Source organism: Bos mutus, chromosome 29 (assembly GCF_027580195.1).
Source record: "Bos mutus isolate GX-2022 chromosome 29, NWIPB_WYAK_1.1, whole genome shotgun sequence".
NCBI lineage: Eukaryota > Metazoa > Chordata > Mammalia > Artiodactyla > Bovidae > Bos > Bos mutus.
In genome coordinates, this window is record NC_091645.1 from 8391302 (window position 1) to 8409830 (window position 18529).

The following is an 18529-nucleotide window of genomic DNA, read 5'->3' on the forward strand; positions in this document are numbered from 1 at the left end:
AATGCATTTGGTACACTATTGTGAATATGCTTTATTTTTTAAGTAAAACATGAATCATAGCCCAAACAAAATGTTTTACCTCTTGAATATTTTAAGCTTAAGGGAAAAGAGTCATTAATGATGAACATGTTTTCATTTTTTAATGTTTTTAATTTTTTATAAAGATCTTAATTAAACTTCATAGTTACTAAGCAGTTTTTAAACTTAGGCTTCATTGATCCTTTTGACTTCATGCTTTCAAACAGTCATTATCTTCAAAACACGACAAATTTCAGAATCCATTAAAAATTATTTTATTCAAATTATGTTTTCCAAAAGAGAGGGTTCTGTGCTAGTCGTCTTTGAAAGTTTTCATACCTACAAAAGAAAAAACATCTTTATAAGAAATTTAATTAGAATCTTTCATAACCTGACAAATAACTCATCAAAAAGCATATAACTTTACATGTCACTTCTAAAAAGCCAAGATTAAGAACCTAGAAAGTTAAAAAGTTAATTTGGGAGCTTAATTATTAATGTATAAGAAGACAGCAAGCATAGTGATTTAACTGGCTGTAATCACAAAGCACACATCATAATACATTTTATTATCTTCAGCAAATCTGAGAGCTAGAAGTGACCTAAGAAAAAATGAAATCTAACTCCCCCACCTTCATTTCACAGATGAGTGATTTGCTCAAGGTCACATAGCTACATGATAACAAAGCTCAAATCTAATACATTCCAGACCAGTCCATGCTACACCATGCTACCACTTTTCAACAGTCTCCTTATGTACCTCCCTAACACCGGGATATTCAAAGTGAAAAGAAACATCTATAGAAGAGAAACAGAGAAAAGCTGGAGAAACAGATTTATTAATCATTCATGTACAGGGTACAGTATAAACCACTCTGATGTCTTATATATGTTTATTTTAGATCAAGACTTTCTAAATTTAGGAAAAAAAGTTTTCATTGATATTTCAAGCCTCATATATGGTACTTAAAATTCAAGCATATATATATATATATATATATAATATATATATATATAAGATACAGACCTTAATTGTGGTCCCTAAAACATAAGCAACTGTATTTCCTTGTCTATAAAAACCCAAGATGGCTACTATATAACAGAATATTATTTGGGGCAGAAATTGTTCCTAATCTGAACTCTAAGTACATACTATTTAATGGCATGCAAATATTAATGTAGGCTGATATCCACTATAAAAGAAAATATTTAAACATCAAATAAGAAATACATTCACAAGCAAAATATATATATGGTTACTCAAAGCCTTAATATGAGAGCTACTTAATGCCCCATACCATTTCAGAACCACATTTGCTGGAATGAACATTTCAGATGGACTTGGTGTCATCTGGGCCTGAGAGACAGCAAATGATGAAGCAAAATTGTAGAAGTTGTCCAGCATCTTTTGTGTGAACTAAAAATTAATAATAAATAGATTAATGGGTTGTATTAAATACCAAAATATTTTAAAATACTAAACTCTAATTGAAATGTTGTTGCAGTCACTTGGTTTAAGAACTAAGAGTTCTAAGTCTAATGCTGACCACTAAGGGAAGTCATAAAATGACATTAGGGCACAAAAGCGTAACCATCTGCCTTTAGTACTATCTTTATATCTCAAAGAATTTCTATGACTTTCAACTATTTTTAAGTTTCTACCAAATTCATTTTATTTAAAAAAAAAAGAAAATTTTTTCCTTCAAAATATCTTCTTTTATCTCCACCTCTGAGATTCCCTTCTCCTCAAATACCACCCTGGTCAAATCAACCCGTTTCCTCATCCAAAATAGTAACCGTATTTAAAAAGTCTTTTTCTTCCCAGAAAAATTTTTTAAAAGTATAAAAAAGCAGCAACTGGTTACTTGCCATCAATTACAAAGACGATACTATTCCACTTCTATCTCCTGGCCTGTTTGCTCTCACTGACCCTCAAATGGGCAAATCCATTACCACCCTCCAGGTCTCCTTGGTAGAAGCCAGAAGCACATGGATTTACATTTCTTGAGCATCAAATGGGTTTAAGCACTAAACCCAAAATTAATGAACTACTAACAATAATAATACCTTTTATTCACTCAAAAATAATCTTCCGAACATCACTTTCTCAGAAACACAAAACTAGCCATGAAGATTCTTGCTGTCTCTTTTCTACATGAGAAGAAACATGTTAACACGGTTTTTTATTTAATAATATAGAGATAATTTAACCCAAGAGACTCTGTTAAGGCACTTGAACTAATATGAGACTTCAGTAAGAGCATGGACTAAAAGTTCAGTATCAAGAGAAATAAAACCAACAGCAACCCTCCACACAAGCAACAAAAATTTTTAAATGTAACTTTAAGAAGAGCCAACTCATGACAGAAAGTCTGTAAGAAACCTACAGGAAATGCTAAGACAAGCTGACAGTAAGATATTTGTGGGAAATATTGTAAGAGTGTATTTACAGACAAGAAAGAAAACCAATGAAAGGACTTTTTTTTACCACATTGAGTGGAAAGACATCATGTGTTCATGAATGGGAAGACATAATGTAATAAAGGCACATTAAACCTATAAATCCAACGTCATTTTCAACTACATTCCAACAAGATATTTCATGGCACTTGACAAGCTGATGCTAAAATTATTATGAAAAATACTCAGGCCTGTTTTGATGATTAGGAGGAGGGTCTTGGCCTACCAGATATAACCGGCAAAGGGACAGGCAAATTAACTGGAATAAAATGGAGAGCCCAGAAACAAACATAAGTATGTGTGACACATGACATACCACAAAGATGCTATTACTCAATTAAAAAAAAAATGTATGTGGGGACTTCCCTGGAGGTCCAGTGGTGAGGAATCCACCTTGCAATGCAAGAGACACAGGTTCAATCCCTGGCCGGGAAACTAAGATCCCAATGCCAAGCAATTAAGCCCACGAACCACAACTACTGAGCCTGCAAGTCTCAGCAGGAGATCCCACAGGTTGCAAGGAAGATCCCATAGGCCACAACTAAGACCAGACACAGTCAAATTAATTAATTTAAAAATAGGGACTGGGCTTCCCTGGTTCAGTAGTAAAGAGTCCACCTGCCAGTGCAGGAGACACGGGTTCAATCCCTGATCCGGGAAGATGCCGCATGCCGCAGAGCAACTACGCGGCAACTGAGCCCACAGTCTGCAACTACTGAAACCTGCAAGCCCTAGAGCCTGTGCTCCGCAACGAGAGGCCGCCACAGTAAGAAGCCCACGAGCTGCAACTACAGAAAAGCCTGCTCAGCAACAAAGATCCAGCACAGTCCAAGATGAATAAATACAAAAAAATTTTAAAGATGTATTTGCTTTATTTTTTTTTTTTTATTTTATTTTATTTTATTTTTTTAGTGTGTAATTTTTTTTTTTTTTATTTTTTTTTTTTTTAACATTCTGATATTTTATTGTAAAACTTTTTGGGAATTATTATTATTATTATTTTCATGTGTTCCCCATCCTGAACCCTCCTCCCTCCTCCCTCCCCCAGTATCATCCTCTGGGTCGTCCCAGTGCACCAGCCCCAAGCACCCAGCATCGTGCATTGAACCTGGACTGGCATCTCGTTTTTCATACATGACATTTCACATGTTTCAATGCCATTCCCAAATCTTCCCACCCTCTCCCTCTCCCACAGAGTCCATAAGCCTGTTCTATACATCAGTGTCTCTTTTGCTGTCTCGTATACAGGGTTATCATTACCATCTTTCTAAATTCCATATATATGCGTTAGTATACTGTATTGGTGTTTGTCCTTCTGGCTTACTTCACTCTGTATAATAGGCTCCAGTTTCATCCACCTCATTAGAACTGATTCAAATGTATTCTTTTTAATGGCTGAGTAATACTCCATTGTGTATATGTACCACAGCTTTCTTATCCATTCATCTGCTGATGGGCATCTAGGTTGTTTCCATGTCCTGGCTATTATAAGCAGTGCTGCGATGAACATTGGGGTACACGTGTCTCTTTCCCTTCTGGTTTCCTCAGTGTGTATGCCCAGCAGTGGGATTGCTGGATCATAAGGCAGTTCTATTTCCAGTTTTTTAAGGAATCTCCACACTGTTCTCCATAGTAGCTGTACTAGTTTGCATTCCCACCAACAGTGTAAGAGGGTTCCCTTTTCTCCACACCCTCTCCAGCATTTATTATTTGTAGACTTTTGGATCGCAGCCATTCTGACTGGCGTGAAATGGTATCTCATAGTGGTTTTGATTTGCATTTCTCTGATAATGAGTGATGTTGAGCATCTTTTCATGTGTTTGTTAGCCATCTGTATGTCTTCTTTGGAGAAATGTCTATTTAGATCTTTGGCCCATTTTTTGATTGGGTCATTTATTTTTCTAGAGTTGAGCTGTAGGAGTTGCTTGTATATTTTTGAGATTAGTTGTTTGTCAGTTGCTTCATTTGCTATTATTTTCTCCCATTCTGAAGGCTGTCTTTTCACCTTGCTAATAGTTTCCTTTGATGTGCAGAAGCTTTTAAGGTTAATTAGGTCCCATTTGTTTATTTTTGCCTTTATTTCCAATATTCTGGGAGGTGGGTCATAGAGGATCCTGCTGTGATGTATGTCAGAGAGTGTTTTGCCTATGTTCTCCTCTAGGAGTTTTATAGTTTCTGGTCTTACGTTGAGATCTTTAATCCATTTTGAGTTTATTTTTGTATATGGTGTTAGAAAGTGTTCTAGCTTCATTCTTTTACAAGTGGTTGACCAGATTTCCCAGCACCACTTGTTAAAGAGACTGTCTTTAATCCATTGTATATTCTTGCCTCCTTTGTCAAAGATAAGGTGTCCATATGTGCGTGGATTTATCTCTGGGCTTTCTATTTTGTTCCATTGATCTATATTTCTGTCTTTGTGCCAGTACCATACTGTCTTGATGACTGTGGCTTTGTAGTAGAGCCTGAAGTCAGGCAGGTTGATTCCTCCAGTTCCATTTTTCTTTCTCAAGATCGCTTTGGCTATTCGAGGTTTTTTGTATTTCCATACAAATTGTGAAATTATTTGTTCTAGCTCTGTGAAGAATACTGTTGGTAGCTTGATAGGGATTGCATTGAATCTATAAATTGCTTTGGGTAGTATACTCATTTTCACTATATTGATTCTTCCAATCCATGAACATGGTATATTTCTCCATCTATTAGTGTCCTCTTTGATTTCTTTCACCAGTGTTTTATAGTTTTCTATATATAGGTCTTTAGTTTCTTTAGGTAGATATATTCCTAAGTATTTTATTCTTTTCATTGCAATGGTGAATGGAATTGTTTCCTTAATTTCTCTTTCTGTTTTCTCATTATTAGTGTATAGGAATGCAAGGGATTTCTGTGTGTTGATTTTATATCCTGCAACTTTACTATAATCATTGATTAGTTCTAGTAATTTTCTGGTGGAGTCTTTAGGGTTTTCTATGTAGAGGATCATGTCATCTGCAAATAGTGAGAGTTTTACTTCTTCTTTTCCAATTTGGATTCCTTTTATTTCTTTTTCTGCTCTGATTGCTGTGGCCAAAACTTCCAAAACTATGTTGAATAGTAACGGTGAAAGTGGGCACCCTTGTCTTGTTCCTGACTTTAGAGGAAATGCTTTCAATTTTTCACCATTGAGGATAATGTTTGCTGTGGGTTTGTCATATACAGCTTTTATTATGTTGAGGTATGTTCCTTCTATTCCTGCTTTCTGGAGAGTTTTTATCATAAATGGGTGTTGAATTTTGTCAAAGGCTTTCTCTGCATAAAGATGTATTTGCTTTAAAATAAAGAGTTCCAAGAGGAACGTTTCCAAGACAAATTTTAAATTGCTATAAATATATATAAAGATAAGGGAATTTATACTTGGAAGAGTTTGGGCATAAATTATTAATGGAAACACAGAAATCCATGCAAACGAAAAAATGAGGAATTTATTAACCAAGAAAAATAAAAAGTTTTATAGAACAAGAAATATAACCATAAACTCATAATACATGGCTCAGCTCTGAAAAATATTTACCAGGTCATAATACTGAAAATTTGGAATCCTGAAGATCTATATTGGAAAGGAGGGGAGAAAAGATACCTGTATATGCTGGGGAGCAGAAGATTAAGAGAGCTAAACCATGTTGGGCTTGTGCTTATCCTCAGTCACTCAGTTGTGTCCGACTCTGCGACCCCACGGACTGTAGACAACCAGGCTCCTCTGTCCCTGGGATTCTCCAGGCAGGAATACTGGAATGGGTTGCCATTCCCTTCTCCAGGGGATTTTCCCAATCCAGGGATCAAACCCAGGTCTCCTGCATTGCAGGAGGATTCTTTGCCATCTGAGCTACCAGGGAAGCCCTTAAATCATGTTATGTACCGATAAGGCAATGGAAAATACCTATAACAAATAAATCAATAAAGACTCAACAACTTTCTTCTGACACATGGACGTAAATACAAGAAGAGGGAGAAAAAAGTGGGACATTGAAAGTGACTGCTGCTGAGGAGCAGAGTAAGAGCAGAATATTAAGAGGTACAATAGAGAACAGCTGTTTTGCATGTAAAACTGACTTTTTCAATCATGTGCTACTGATAAAAACTAAAATCAAGTAAGAACAACTAAAGGCATAAATTACATACAATTGTACTATACATATTTTGTGAAAAAAAATTTTTTTAAGTACTGAAATAGGATACATAAAGTTAGAAGAGTAGCTACTTGGACAGAGAAAAAGAGAAGCAGAGAGCAGTGGATTGTAACACTTTATATAATTTTTTAACTAGTATAAAATATAGCAAAACGTATCAGTTAAATTTAAGTGGAAGACTGTGTGCATGTGTGAGCCATGTGAGCCCTTAGGCGGACTGCGATCCCATGGACTGTAGCCCGCCAAGCTCCTCTGTCCATGGGATTTCCAAGGCAAGAATACTGGAGTGGGTGGCCATTTCCTTCTCCAGGGGATCTTCCCAACCCAGGTAAAGAACCTGGGTCTGCTGCATTGCAGGCAGATTCTTTACCTTTTGAGCCATTAGGGAAGCCCAGGAAGATACATGCTAATGCTATGCTAAGTCACTTCAGTAGTGTCTGACTCTGTGCGACCCCATAGACGGCAGCCCACCAGGCTCCCCCGTCCCTGGGATTCCCCAGGCAAGAACACTGGAGTGGGTTGCCATTTCCTTCTCCAATGCATGAAAGTGAAAAGTGAAAGGGAAGTTGCTCAGTCGTGTCCGACTTTTAGCAACCCCATGGATTGCAGCCTAATAGGCTCCTCCATCCATGGGATTTTCCAAGCAAGAGTACTGGAGTGGGGTGCCATTGCCTTCTCTGAGGAAGATACATGGAAGTCTTCAAATATGCCCCACTATAAAGTGAGCCCTACAAGGTCAGGTACTATTTTATTTTGATACCTGTTTTTATCTATTTGTTCTTTAAAAATGCCTGGCACACAAAATGTACACAATAAATATCTGTGGGATGTAGTTTTCTTTATATTAAAATATTTCATAAAAATACCTACGTTTAATAAAAAGGTCAAATAATTTATTATAGAGTTAAAATGTCTTCCTGCCCCTCTCCAGGGATAACATCACTTTGGCATATATTTTCCAGACATTTTTCACATACAATTTATATGGAATAACTGCTGAGTATTGCTTCATAACTTGCTTTTTTCAGCACAGTTTATTTTTAAATTACTGACAAAAATTTTAAAACCCAGACTCTGTCATTCTTAATCTGGCCCATTGTCCAGAGAGTGCATGACAAGCTGGCTCTTAAATTCACAGCCACAGTTCTTAAAAGTATGCTGTCCAGCAAGCCCAGAGGTTTCCCTAGTCCATTCATGCTCCTCCTCTCCTAGAGGACTTATTTAACAATCCTTTTGGTTTAGACTGTAGTGGAGTGGGTTTCCATGCCCTCCTCCAGGAGATCTTCCCAACCCAGGGATTGAAGCCAGATCTCTGACATTGCAGGTGGATTTTTCACCATCTGAGCCATCAGGGAAGCCTCTGGTTTACATTTCCAGTATTTCCTTTCCCCTCAATCTTAGCTGATGATCTTGCTTCCTATTTCACTAGAGAAGGAGTCGAGAGAGAACCTGCACAAGTTCTCTTCAGCTCGCTTACTAACCTGCTGCGGCTCTCTTTTCATACTGTAAACATTGTCCGTTATCCTTTCTATTACTTCCTAATACAGTCTACTTCCTACTCAGGGATACCACTTTCACAAGTCTCCCCACTCTCCTGCATCATCAATTTTTCTCTCACAAATGCTTTACTGCTGTCAAACATGATATAGTATCTCCTATTAAAAACAGAAAAAAAAAAAAATTTCCTTGTCCCCACAGCCCTCAAGCAACCAGACCACCCATCTGCTGTCCTCTGTAACAACACTCACCAAGAGTCATCTACGGTCACTATCTCCATTTCCTCTTCTCCAAGTCACTCAACCTCACTCCAAACTCCCTTTCCACCTCTGTGAATTCTTGTCAAAGTCTTTAATGACTTCTACCTTGCCAAGTCCAATAGTTAATTCTTAGCCTTCATTTACTTCATCCGTAAGCAGTCAATACCACTGATCACTTCTTCCTTCTTAAAAACCAGTCTTGAAAATTGTATATATCTTATGTTGAATTGGTTCATCGTGTTTTTCAGGTCTACTGTATCCTTCTACTTCTCTGTATATTCATTCTACTAAGTTTTGAGTTTGATATTGAAACCCCAACTAAAAATCTTTTATCTACTTAAAAAAAATAACTGTAATATATAGTAGAAATATATGTAACTTTGTTATTTGTATTTTCCAAGTCTTCTGTAAATGTGCTATCATATCTTAATAATTTAAAGAGGTAAAAAAAAAAGTACTTCTCTTCCAAAATACCATTTTGGGGGATTTCTTCCTACTTTGGGTGTTCCTTTCCTTTTATTCCTCCTGATCTCTTAAGCATCTCAACTTTGAAATGGCCTCAAGCTCTGTCACCGGCCAATTTTTCTGTTTATAGTTATTTCTCAGTGATCACATTTCCTCTACAACTTTAAATACCACCTCTACACTGAGGGCACCCAAATTTTTATCTCATGAACCTGCCACCTCCAGCTATCTATCTAATAGGCATCCCAAACACAGTACAACCAAAACTCAACTCTTGATTCCACTCCCAGCGCATACTTGTTCTTTGCACAACATTCCTGTGTTCCAGCTCCTGGAACCAGCATCCTTAGAGCCATAGTTGATGTCTCTATCTCAGACTTTACATGTGATTTACACTGTGAGACAGCATTGGCTCCATATTCAAATTATCTCAATAAGAGATATCAACTACTTTTCACCACCTCCATTTGTACTCCCCCATTAAACTCTGAGATTTTCACAAGAGACTCTTAACCGCTCTTTCTCCTTCCATCTTTGCCTCATTACAGTTTCTCTCCAAAGATGCAAAAGTGATCCTTTAAAAATGTTAAGTTAGATGATATTACTCCCCTGCTCAAAACTTTATGTTTTGTCCTCCAAAAAGAACTTAAGCCAAAGTCCCTACAAAAGCCAATGAGATTTCATATATGGAATCTCATTATGGGGGAGCGGTTTCCCCATAATCTCCAACTTCATCTCCCATCTCTCTCCCTTGCTCACTCTACTCCAGCCACAAAGTTTCACTTTATTTTTCAAACATAACAGACTTCTACCACTGGGCCTTCGTATTAGCTGTAACTCTGCCTCAATCATTCTCCCTTTCGGGCCTTTGCCTTATAGATTAAAAGTCAACCCTTATGAAATTATGTGATTTTAAGCAACATGAGGACCAGAATCTTGCTTATTATCAGGTTCAAAACTGTATACCCACAGCCTAGCATATTAATTGTGAGAGGAAACGGGGGGAAAAGTTAATATTTAAACTCATTAAAAAAAATCACTTTGAGCTATTTTATCACTGTAAAAAATAAGTATCATCAAAGCATTTATGAATTTTAAAATACCTATATAGAAAGGAGACAAACTGAAAATATTCATGGAAGCCAGTAATTTATGTCATATGTGTTTACCTTCATTTTTACATGAATTCTACCACAGGCTGTTTTATGAAGTACAGAATGTGATTTTGTAAACTATTTTAGAAAATGAAAGGTGCATTCCATTACCTGAGTGAATGAGTCAACTGAGGACACAGCAGCATTACCCACAGGAGTCTGCTGAGCCAGACTGTCCAACAATTCCACTGAAATCCCAATCTGAGCAACAGATGGAGTTCGGACAATATTCATGGTTCCAAACGGGTGTTGGCTTCCTTCTCCTGAAAGAAATTAACATGTGCCACATGTTTCAAACTTAACTTGTACATATATAAATTCCTTCCTAAAGATGTAAAGAACCGCTGATTTATATGCACTAAGAAGTTCTGTCACCTGAAAGTTTGTCTTTTCTCAGATAAATGTAAAAGGATGCCTGTGTGTGTGTTTGTGAGTGTGTGTGTGTTAGTTGTTCAGTTGTATCCGACTCTTTGTAACCCCATGGATCGTAGACCAACACCAGGCTCCTCTGTCCATGGTATCCTCCAGGCAAGAATACTGGAATGGGTTGCCATGCCCTCCTTCAAGAGATCTTCTCCACCTAAGAATAGAACCTGGGTCTCCTACACTGCAGGCAAATTCTTTACCATTCGAGCCACCAGGGAAGCCCAAAAGGATGCCTAGTTCTTACCATATTAAGAAAACTGAGATTTTCCCCACCAGAAAAATAGCTTTTATTTTTCTAAAAACTTATAAAATTATTACAGCTAGAAATGGAAATTGAGAGTAAGACAAAAATAAATGAGAATTAGATAAAAAATTCTCAATGCTGTGACGAAAGGATATCTTAAAAGATTTTTAGAATTAGTTTTAATATTTTCTGATTATTATACAAAGAGCTCTCAACTGCCATTATCAACAACGACATGGCATATTTTACTACATGTCATGACTCTCCCCCACTCAACACCTGAGGATCTATTATCAAATAGGCAATAAAAAAATTTGCAACTTATTCAGAAAATAATAATTTTCCACTTTACAATATTATCATTTATAAGTGTGTATATATATATAATATATCATAAATACATAAAACAGAGTGTATTTGATATACCTGATCCTCTAAGTGTCAGCTAACTTAAACATGAAAAAATATAGGTCAGTTTTATTAGTCCATATAAAACAATCATGAGAGAAGAAAAAAATACAATGAATAGATTAGTGGTTTATCTGCTCTTTTAACAGGACTATAAAATGTCTAAACTAATACTACAGAACGAAAATCTGGGACAACACGCATTCCTAATAACCAGAACACTCACTCAAAGTATCAAATCTCTTCTTAAATTTTCAGGTATGTGAATATAAAAACTTGCAACCATGTTTCTGTGCTTTAAAAATACATACACACACTTCACTAAATGCGACTGGTTGAAGATATTTTCAGTATTTTATTTTTCTTAATTTCCTCATATTTGTACATTTTCCAGGTTTACTTCTGTTATTTCCATCGATGTAGTCTGAAAACATACTCCGCAATCTTTTAAAATATACTAAGATTTGTTTTGTGGCCTAATGTGTCAAGGAAATGTTCCATGGGCACTTGAGCATGCCTGTTCTGCTGCTATTGAACAGAATGTTCTGCTACATCTAATCAAGTTTATAGTGTTGTTCAAGTCTTCAATTTCTTTGATGATCTGTCTAGCTGTTCTGTCCATATTTAAAGTAAGGTACTGACGTTCTCAATTACTGCTGAACTGATTATTTCTCTTTTCCACTCTGTCAATATCTGATTTATATATTCTGAGGCTCTTTTAGGTGCACACAAGTTTGCAACTGTTTCATCTTTTTGAAAGACTGACCCTTTTTGATTTCGGTTTGCATATATATTTTTTCATCCTTTACTTCCAACCCATTTCTCTCTCTGAATCAACAGCTGAATCATGTCTTTTAATCCATTCTGTAAATCTATGCCTTTTAGTTGGAGAGTTGAATTTTGTGTTAAATAGATATTTGCCAGTATACCATTTTAACTTATAATTTTTATTATATTCTTTAAATGATTGCACTACAATTACAATTAACATCTTAATTTATAACAACTCTAATTTGGATTAATATCAGTTTCAGTATACAAAATTTAAATTTCAGTATACAAAATAGTTTAATTTCAGTATACAAAATTCAGTATACAAAAACTTCACTCCTATGTAACTGCTTCTCTTCCTTATGTTGTTTATTGTCACTAATTATATCTTCATACATAGTATGACTATGTTGTGGTGGTGTTAGTTAAGTCATGTCCAACTCTTTTGTGACCCCATGGACTACAGCCCATCAGGCTCCTCCATCCATGAGATTTCCCAGGCAAGAATACTGGAGTGGGTCGTCATTTCCTTCTCCAGGGGATCTTCCCAACCCATGCATTGAATCCGCATTCTCCTGCACTGGCAGGTAGGTTCTTTACCAGAGGTACCAGAGAAGCCCACTATATCAATAAGCAGACAATGATTTATGTCACTGTCTTTTATATCAAACAGGAAGAGCAGAGTTACAAAGTATGTATTAATACTGACTTCTATAATTATCTGTGTAGTTAGTTACCTTTACCTGTGTTTTTACTTAATATGTATCTGATTTATGTCTCAGGTCTCATTTCAGCTTGAAGGACCCCCTTTAGCATTTCCTGTAGGGTTAGTCCTCTAGTCATGATTCTCTCAATTTGTTTATCTGGGAATATCTTTATTTCGCCTTCATTTCTGATGGCTACAGAATTCTCAATTGACCTTTTTTCAGTACTTGTAATATGTCAGCCTACTCCTCTGGACTCAATGTTTCTGATGAGAAATCAGCTGTAACTTAATAAGGACCTCCGTATATGATGAGTTGCTTCTCTAGTCAGTTTAACATGTCCTAAAGTTAAGCCTACTTGAGTTTGTTGAGCTACTTAAGTGTAGATTAAAGCCTTCCTCAAATCTGTTTTAGGGCAATATTTCTTCAAATATTCTTTCCACCCCTTCTCTCCTCCTCCTCAGGGACTCCCAACACTGACATGCTTGACGGTGTCTCACAGGTCTCTAAAGCTCTGTTCATTTTTCATTCTTCTTTCAGCTCTTCAAAACTGATATTTTACCTATTTTCAAATTCACTGATTTTGGGGGGCCTACTCAAATCTGCTACTAAAACCCTCTAGTCAATTTTTCATTTCCATTACTGTACTTTTACACTCCATAGTTTATTTTACTTCCTTTAAAATTTTTTTCAATTTTTACTTCTTGTTTGATGATATATCATTCTCCTGATTTCCTTTAGCTCTCTGAGCATGTCTGAGAAGTTTCCTTAAAGTCTTTGACTATTACGTCCAATGTCTCTATTTCCTAGGTAGTTTCTAGTCATTTCTTCTGTGAAAGGGGCTAGCTTCTTGTATGCTTCATAGCTTTTTGTTGAAAACCAGACATTGAATAATCGACAACTCTAGCAATTAGATGTTTCACTCCTTCTTAAGGTTTATTGCCATTTTGTTGTAGCTGTTTCCTTGTTTAATGATTTTTCTGAACTAATACTATAAAGTCTTTTTTATCATTGTGACTACTAAAGTCCCTTATTAGCTTAATGATCAGCTAGTGAATGGGAAGAGATTGCCTTAGAAGCCTGGAACCAAATTCTCCCAATGTTTTGCAGGTGGGCCCCACGTGTTGAGACATGGCTTCTAAACTCATGCCTTCAAGGTCAGCCAGCAGTGAGACCTTAGGACCTTCTTAGATCTTTCCCAAGCATGTGCATAGCCCTGGACACCCATGTGGTCATTTAGATTCCTAGGAATTCCCAGGTCAGAGAATTTCAAAGCCCTTGTTTCCTAAGTATCTTATTCACAGCCTTCCCTTCCAAACTTCTTGATTAGTCTGATGTTTGCCCCAACTGTTGACACTCCCTCAGGCATCAATGACCTGTAAATATTTGTAATATATATGCAAATATTACATTTACCTGTAAACATTTTTGACAAACCCTTACAAGAAATCATTCTAGCAGTGGAAGAGTTCCAAGTTTAACAACATAAAGGCAAACCTTTTGATTCTGCCTTTCAAAGAATCACATAACTAAGTAATTACAATTAATTGTGAATGACATCCATTCTGCTCCTTCTGGTATCAGTACCAAGAACATGGTCTGTTACTTTCAAGGCTACCACTGAGCAGAGGAAAAAGCATTGAGATCAGGGTGGATTAAAACACCACAAAGCTTATTGTTCTCACAGAGATTTGGTGTTTTTTCTTAATAAACGTCCCTCTGGTTGTGACAAGCCTTTGGTTAGTTTCAGTTTCCAGGGGACTGAAAAAGTTGATTCTAAGAGTTTCTTCCAGTTTTTTGTTGTTATTGGTGTTGTTGCTTTTATGGAGGGATGATTTTGGAATCCCCTTCTCCATCATTTTAACTGTTTTAAGATGAGAATCATGCTAAGTCCAGAAAATGCACTGCTATTTGTCTGTGTATCAGGCTCAGGAAAATGACTCAATACACTTGCCATAGTTATAATCACCCAGGGAGTGATGTGCCCAAGCAGAAAGCCTTGTCACCTCTAATCTCCATCTCTTATCATATACAAGCTCTTGACAAATGAGTGGGGTCCTAAGTAAAGCTGTCTACGATCCACTGTAAAAACTGGGGCCAAGGAAATATTCTGACTTTTTCATTTTAAAGCTCTCTGGAACCAAGACAATGTAAGGGGGGGAAAATAAAACTCCAAGTCTTCAATAATCTTTAATCAATATTTTCAAAGAAATCTACTGTGCAATTAAGCCATTCCTTTAGTCGATTTTATTCTCAAAATGGGTTTGACACAGTAGTTGATACCCCCCAAGTACAAAAGTTCTTGTTTGCAAACCATAAAATAAAATACTGGGAAGAACATTGGAACATAAAATACAAACTAATAGTGAGTGCTTAATTCTGTGTATGAATTCATGATAGCCAAAGTCAAAAGAAAAACATGATCAGTGACACTGAGTCTTATAATAAAAAGTTAAAAAGCAAAAACAGCAGGGAAAGTAAAACATCTGGTCTTCAAAAAAAAATACATTGCATAAAGTCCTCAGTAACATTCCAACAGTAAAAGCAGCAACAAATCTTTTAAGGCTGTTTCTCAAAGTATTCTCCTCACTAACCTAACAAGGCATAACTCAAGAGGAGAAATCATATAGGAAACCAGTGTTTTACTGTTAGTATACAAGGAAAAGCAGTCATCATCATTTACCATCTGGATCTAATTGACTCTTTTTAAAAATATATACATTTTAAGTCATTTCACAAAAAATGTTTGGAAGAATAGAGAGTAAAAAACAACTTTATTGGAATTTTCAATGAGTAACAAAGCACAGCAAACTCAAATACACACTCCAGATTTCCCACATGTGCCTGGTATTTAAGTTACAATAAAACAAAATGAGCCACATTCTTTGAATACAACTGTTCATCAAGTGTCACTAATAAATGTGGAATATGTCCATTTATAAACCTGACTCCTGACTTTAAACACACCTCTGTTAGGTTCAAGCTTATCATTACTTCTAGTAGTTGTACTGTCAAAGTGCAATACTTGAAATTTTTAATGGCTCATAATTTGTTGAAGAACAGCCACCTTCTCTGATTTTTAATTTTCAAATCACTGTCATTTTTAGATTTATGAACATTTAGAATAATCCAATTAACTTTTCATTTCTACATTTATTATCTTCTCATCATCTTTGCATTGCATTGGCAAAAAAATTCCTTTAGGTTTTTAAGTAAACATAGAAGATATATTTTTCATTTTCACCAAGAGCTTTATTGAACCATGTATTCACTGTTTTGTCCCAGTACCTTCCACCATTTTTCCGGCAACTTCATAATTCCATCTTCCTGAAATTTTTTATCTTTTTGAGCAAGGAACTATTCCAGATGCCTTTTACAGTCTTTCGGGGGGGGGGGGGGATTGAAATTTTTTCCATTAAGAGAATTTTGTAAAGACAGAAAAAGATGGAAATCTGAAGGAGCAATGTCTGTGAACACGGTGGATAAACCAGAACTTCCCAGCCAAGCTGTAACAGTTTTTGCCTGGTCAACAAAAAAATACGAGGTCTTATTATCCTGATGGAAGATTATGCATCCTCTGTTGACAGATTCCATACACTTTCCATCCAGTGTTGTTTTCAGTTGTTCTAACTGGGAGCAGTACTCATTGGAATTAATCGTTTGGTTTTCCTGAAGAAGCTCGTAATAGAGGACTCCCTTCCAATCCCACTATATATACATCACCTCCTTTGGATGGAGGTAGGCCTTTGATGTGCTTGGTGGTGGTTCATTTCACTTGCCCCACAATCTCTTCTGTTCCACATTATTATACAGTATCCACTTTTCATCGCTTGGCACAATTTGTTTAAGAACAGAACATCTTCATATGTCTCAGTAGAGAACCACATGCAAAAATGAAGTCAAGAAGGATTTTCTCATTTAACTTGTGTGGAACTCAAACATCAAAGTGATTAACATAACCAAAGCAGGTGCAATGTCCACTTACAAACTGTATTCAGTCAAATCTGGAGCACAAATGTAAGAGATGAAAGAATACCAGCACCTATCCTTCAAACCACACATCCAAGATTTTGTCACAAAATACTACCTGATTAATTCCTCCTTGCTGAATGACTGAATGAGTAAGAATATCATATTTTCTTTTGGTCCTTGGAAATATACTGTTCAATCATCAATTTTTTAGTTAAGAAAATTCACTGAGATCATCATTCTTTTATTTAAGATTCAGTCCTGAGATTTTACTTATATGATCAACCACACCACCATCATAAGAGTCTAGAATGCTGCTATTTGCCTCTTTGTATTTATTGTCCGATTCATGCAATAAATGTAAAATTTGTTCCTTTTCAATTTTCTCTTTGCCATTAAAAACATAAAAAATTATTAATTCCTAATTCTGTCCAATAAAAGCAAAAAGCAGACAATGAAGACGGTGTCTCCAGTCTCCCTTTATACTTCACGAAAGATGATGTAATTCTCTGGGCAATACGGTATGGAGACTGACTGAGGGGCACTACACTAGCACACTAAGGCCCACATGCAAACCCAGCCCATCAGCTACTGTGAGCTCCTGACCCAAGGAGTGTTTACATGTTTAAAGGGCTGTTTAAAGAATATGTCACAGTGACCATTTGTAGTGCACAAAGCCTAGAATATATACTATCTTAAGCTTTACAAAAATGTCTGCCAAACTCAGCTTCAAGTAATTCCATCATTCCTCCTTTTTCTTATCATTTCAGCCTTTTCCCCCCATAGTTGAGAATAACTAATGAATAATGAATTCCTTGGATGAAATAGCAAAATGTTTCAAAATATAGACAAAATAAGATCAGTAATATCTCCAAATGCGTATTAGATTTATAAAATGATCCAATGGACCCATATGGTAACTGTAAAATAGAATGAACTTAAAAAACAGATTAAGTAAAATAAATGCTTTCTCTGTTCTTTGAAAGACCCCCACAAAAAAAAAAAAAAAAACTCATGAAATATCCATTTAAGAGTTACAAGTGTCCCCTAACAGAAACTAAAAGTCCAGCAGTTGCAGTATTTTTGGTGTGCAAAGAGATGAGGACTGAAGAAAACTGTTATGGCAGAAACAAGCAATTTCCTATGAAGTGACATTTGAAATCTGACATACGCTAAAGCTACAGAAAAACATTCTAATTATGCTTGTTGAAAATCCTCTTAGTATTAAATATAAATATTTAGAAATCACAAATATATATTCCTAAAACTTCTGCTTCATTTCTATGGATAGTCTGACAAGTCTGAAATACCATTTTTCCTGAATGCATATTTTAAGAGCTATGTGACTTCCAAAGGTTTATCAACAATAAATCTCTTAAACCAGATAAAAATGTTAATTTACCTGACATTGAAGTATGTCTAGAATTTGGATGTCTGAAATGTATTTAAACAATCACTATTTACCAAGTCCATCTCTGTGCTCTACACACTCTAAAGAACATACGGTAAAAGATTCCCTACTCTCAAGGCACTTTCATTCTCATAAAGCAGTAACAATTACTTAACTTTTCTCAACAGGTTTCATTATCTGGGTGACTTTTAAGATACCTCCTAGAGCTGTCTTTCTATAGTATAATAAAAACATAAAAATCATTTCTTGAGCACCAACTAAGTGCCAGACAGACACTATTATGCATTATCTCTAATGTTCCCCAAAACACATGCACTGTAGGTGTTATTGTCCCCATTTTACCTGAATTCTCCTCTAAGGTTAAGGAACCTGGTCAAGACTACCCAGCTAGTAATGCACTGGGATTCAAAGAGGTCTAGTAAGCTCCAAGGCTGAAGCTTATGAACTCTATACTGATTTTTACTCATTACTTACTTTACAATAAGCATTCAAGATAGCAAGTCAAGAAGTAAAAGGTTCCCATTCTGGCTCTAGTTCTACTACATATGAATAGACTGATCCTAGTGGTATCTTGAGGTG

The 18529-nt window shown here is 36.0% G+C and overlaps 1 protein-coding gene across 1 annotated transcript in view; it reads right to left on the reverse strand.

Annotated features, from left to right (window-relative positions):
* Positions 1–277: 277 nt before the first annotated feature.
* Positions 278–18529, reverse strand: part of HIKESHI (heat shock protein nuclear import factor hikeshi) — a 39596-nt gene continuing 21344 nt past the window's right edge. Inside the window, exons 3-5 of the mRNA XM_005903467.3 lie at positions 10129–10280; positions 1317–1435; positions 278–357 (exon numbers count right to left, since the gene is read on the reverse strand). Coding sequence (XP_005903529.1) covers positions 303–357; positions 1317–1435; positions 10129–10280 — 326 coding nt within the window. The 3' untranslated portion in view covers positions 278–302. The remainder of the gene's footprint in view (positions 358–1316; positions 1436–10128; positions 10281–18529) is intronic.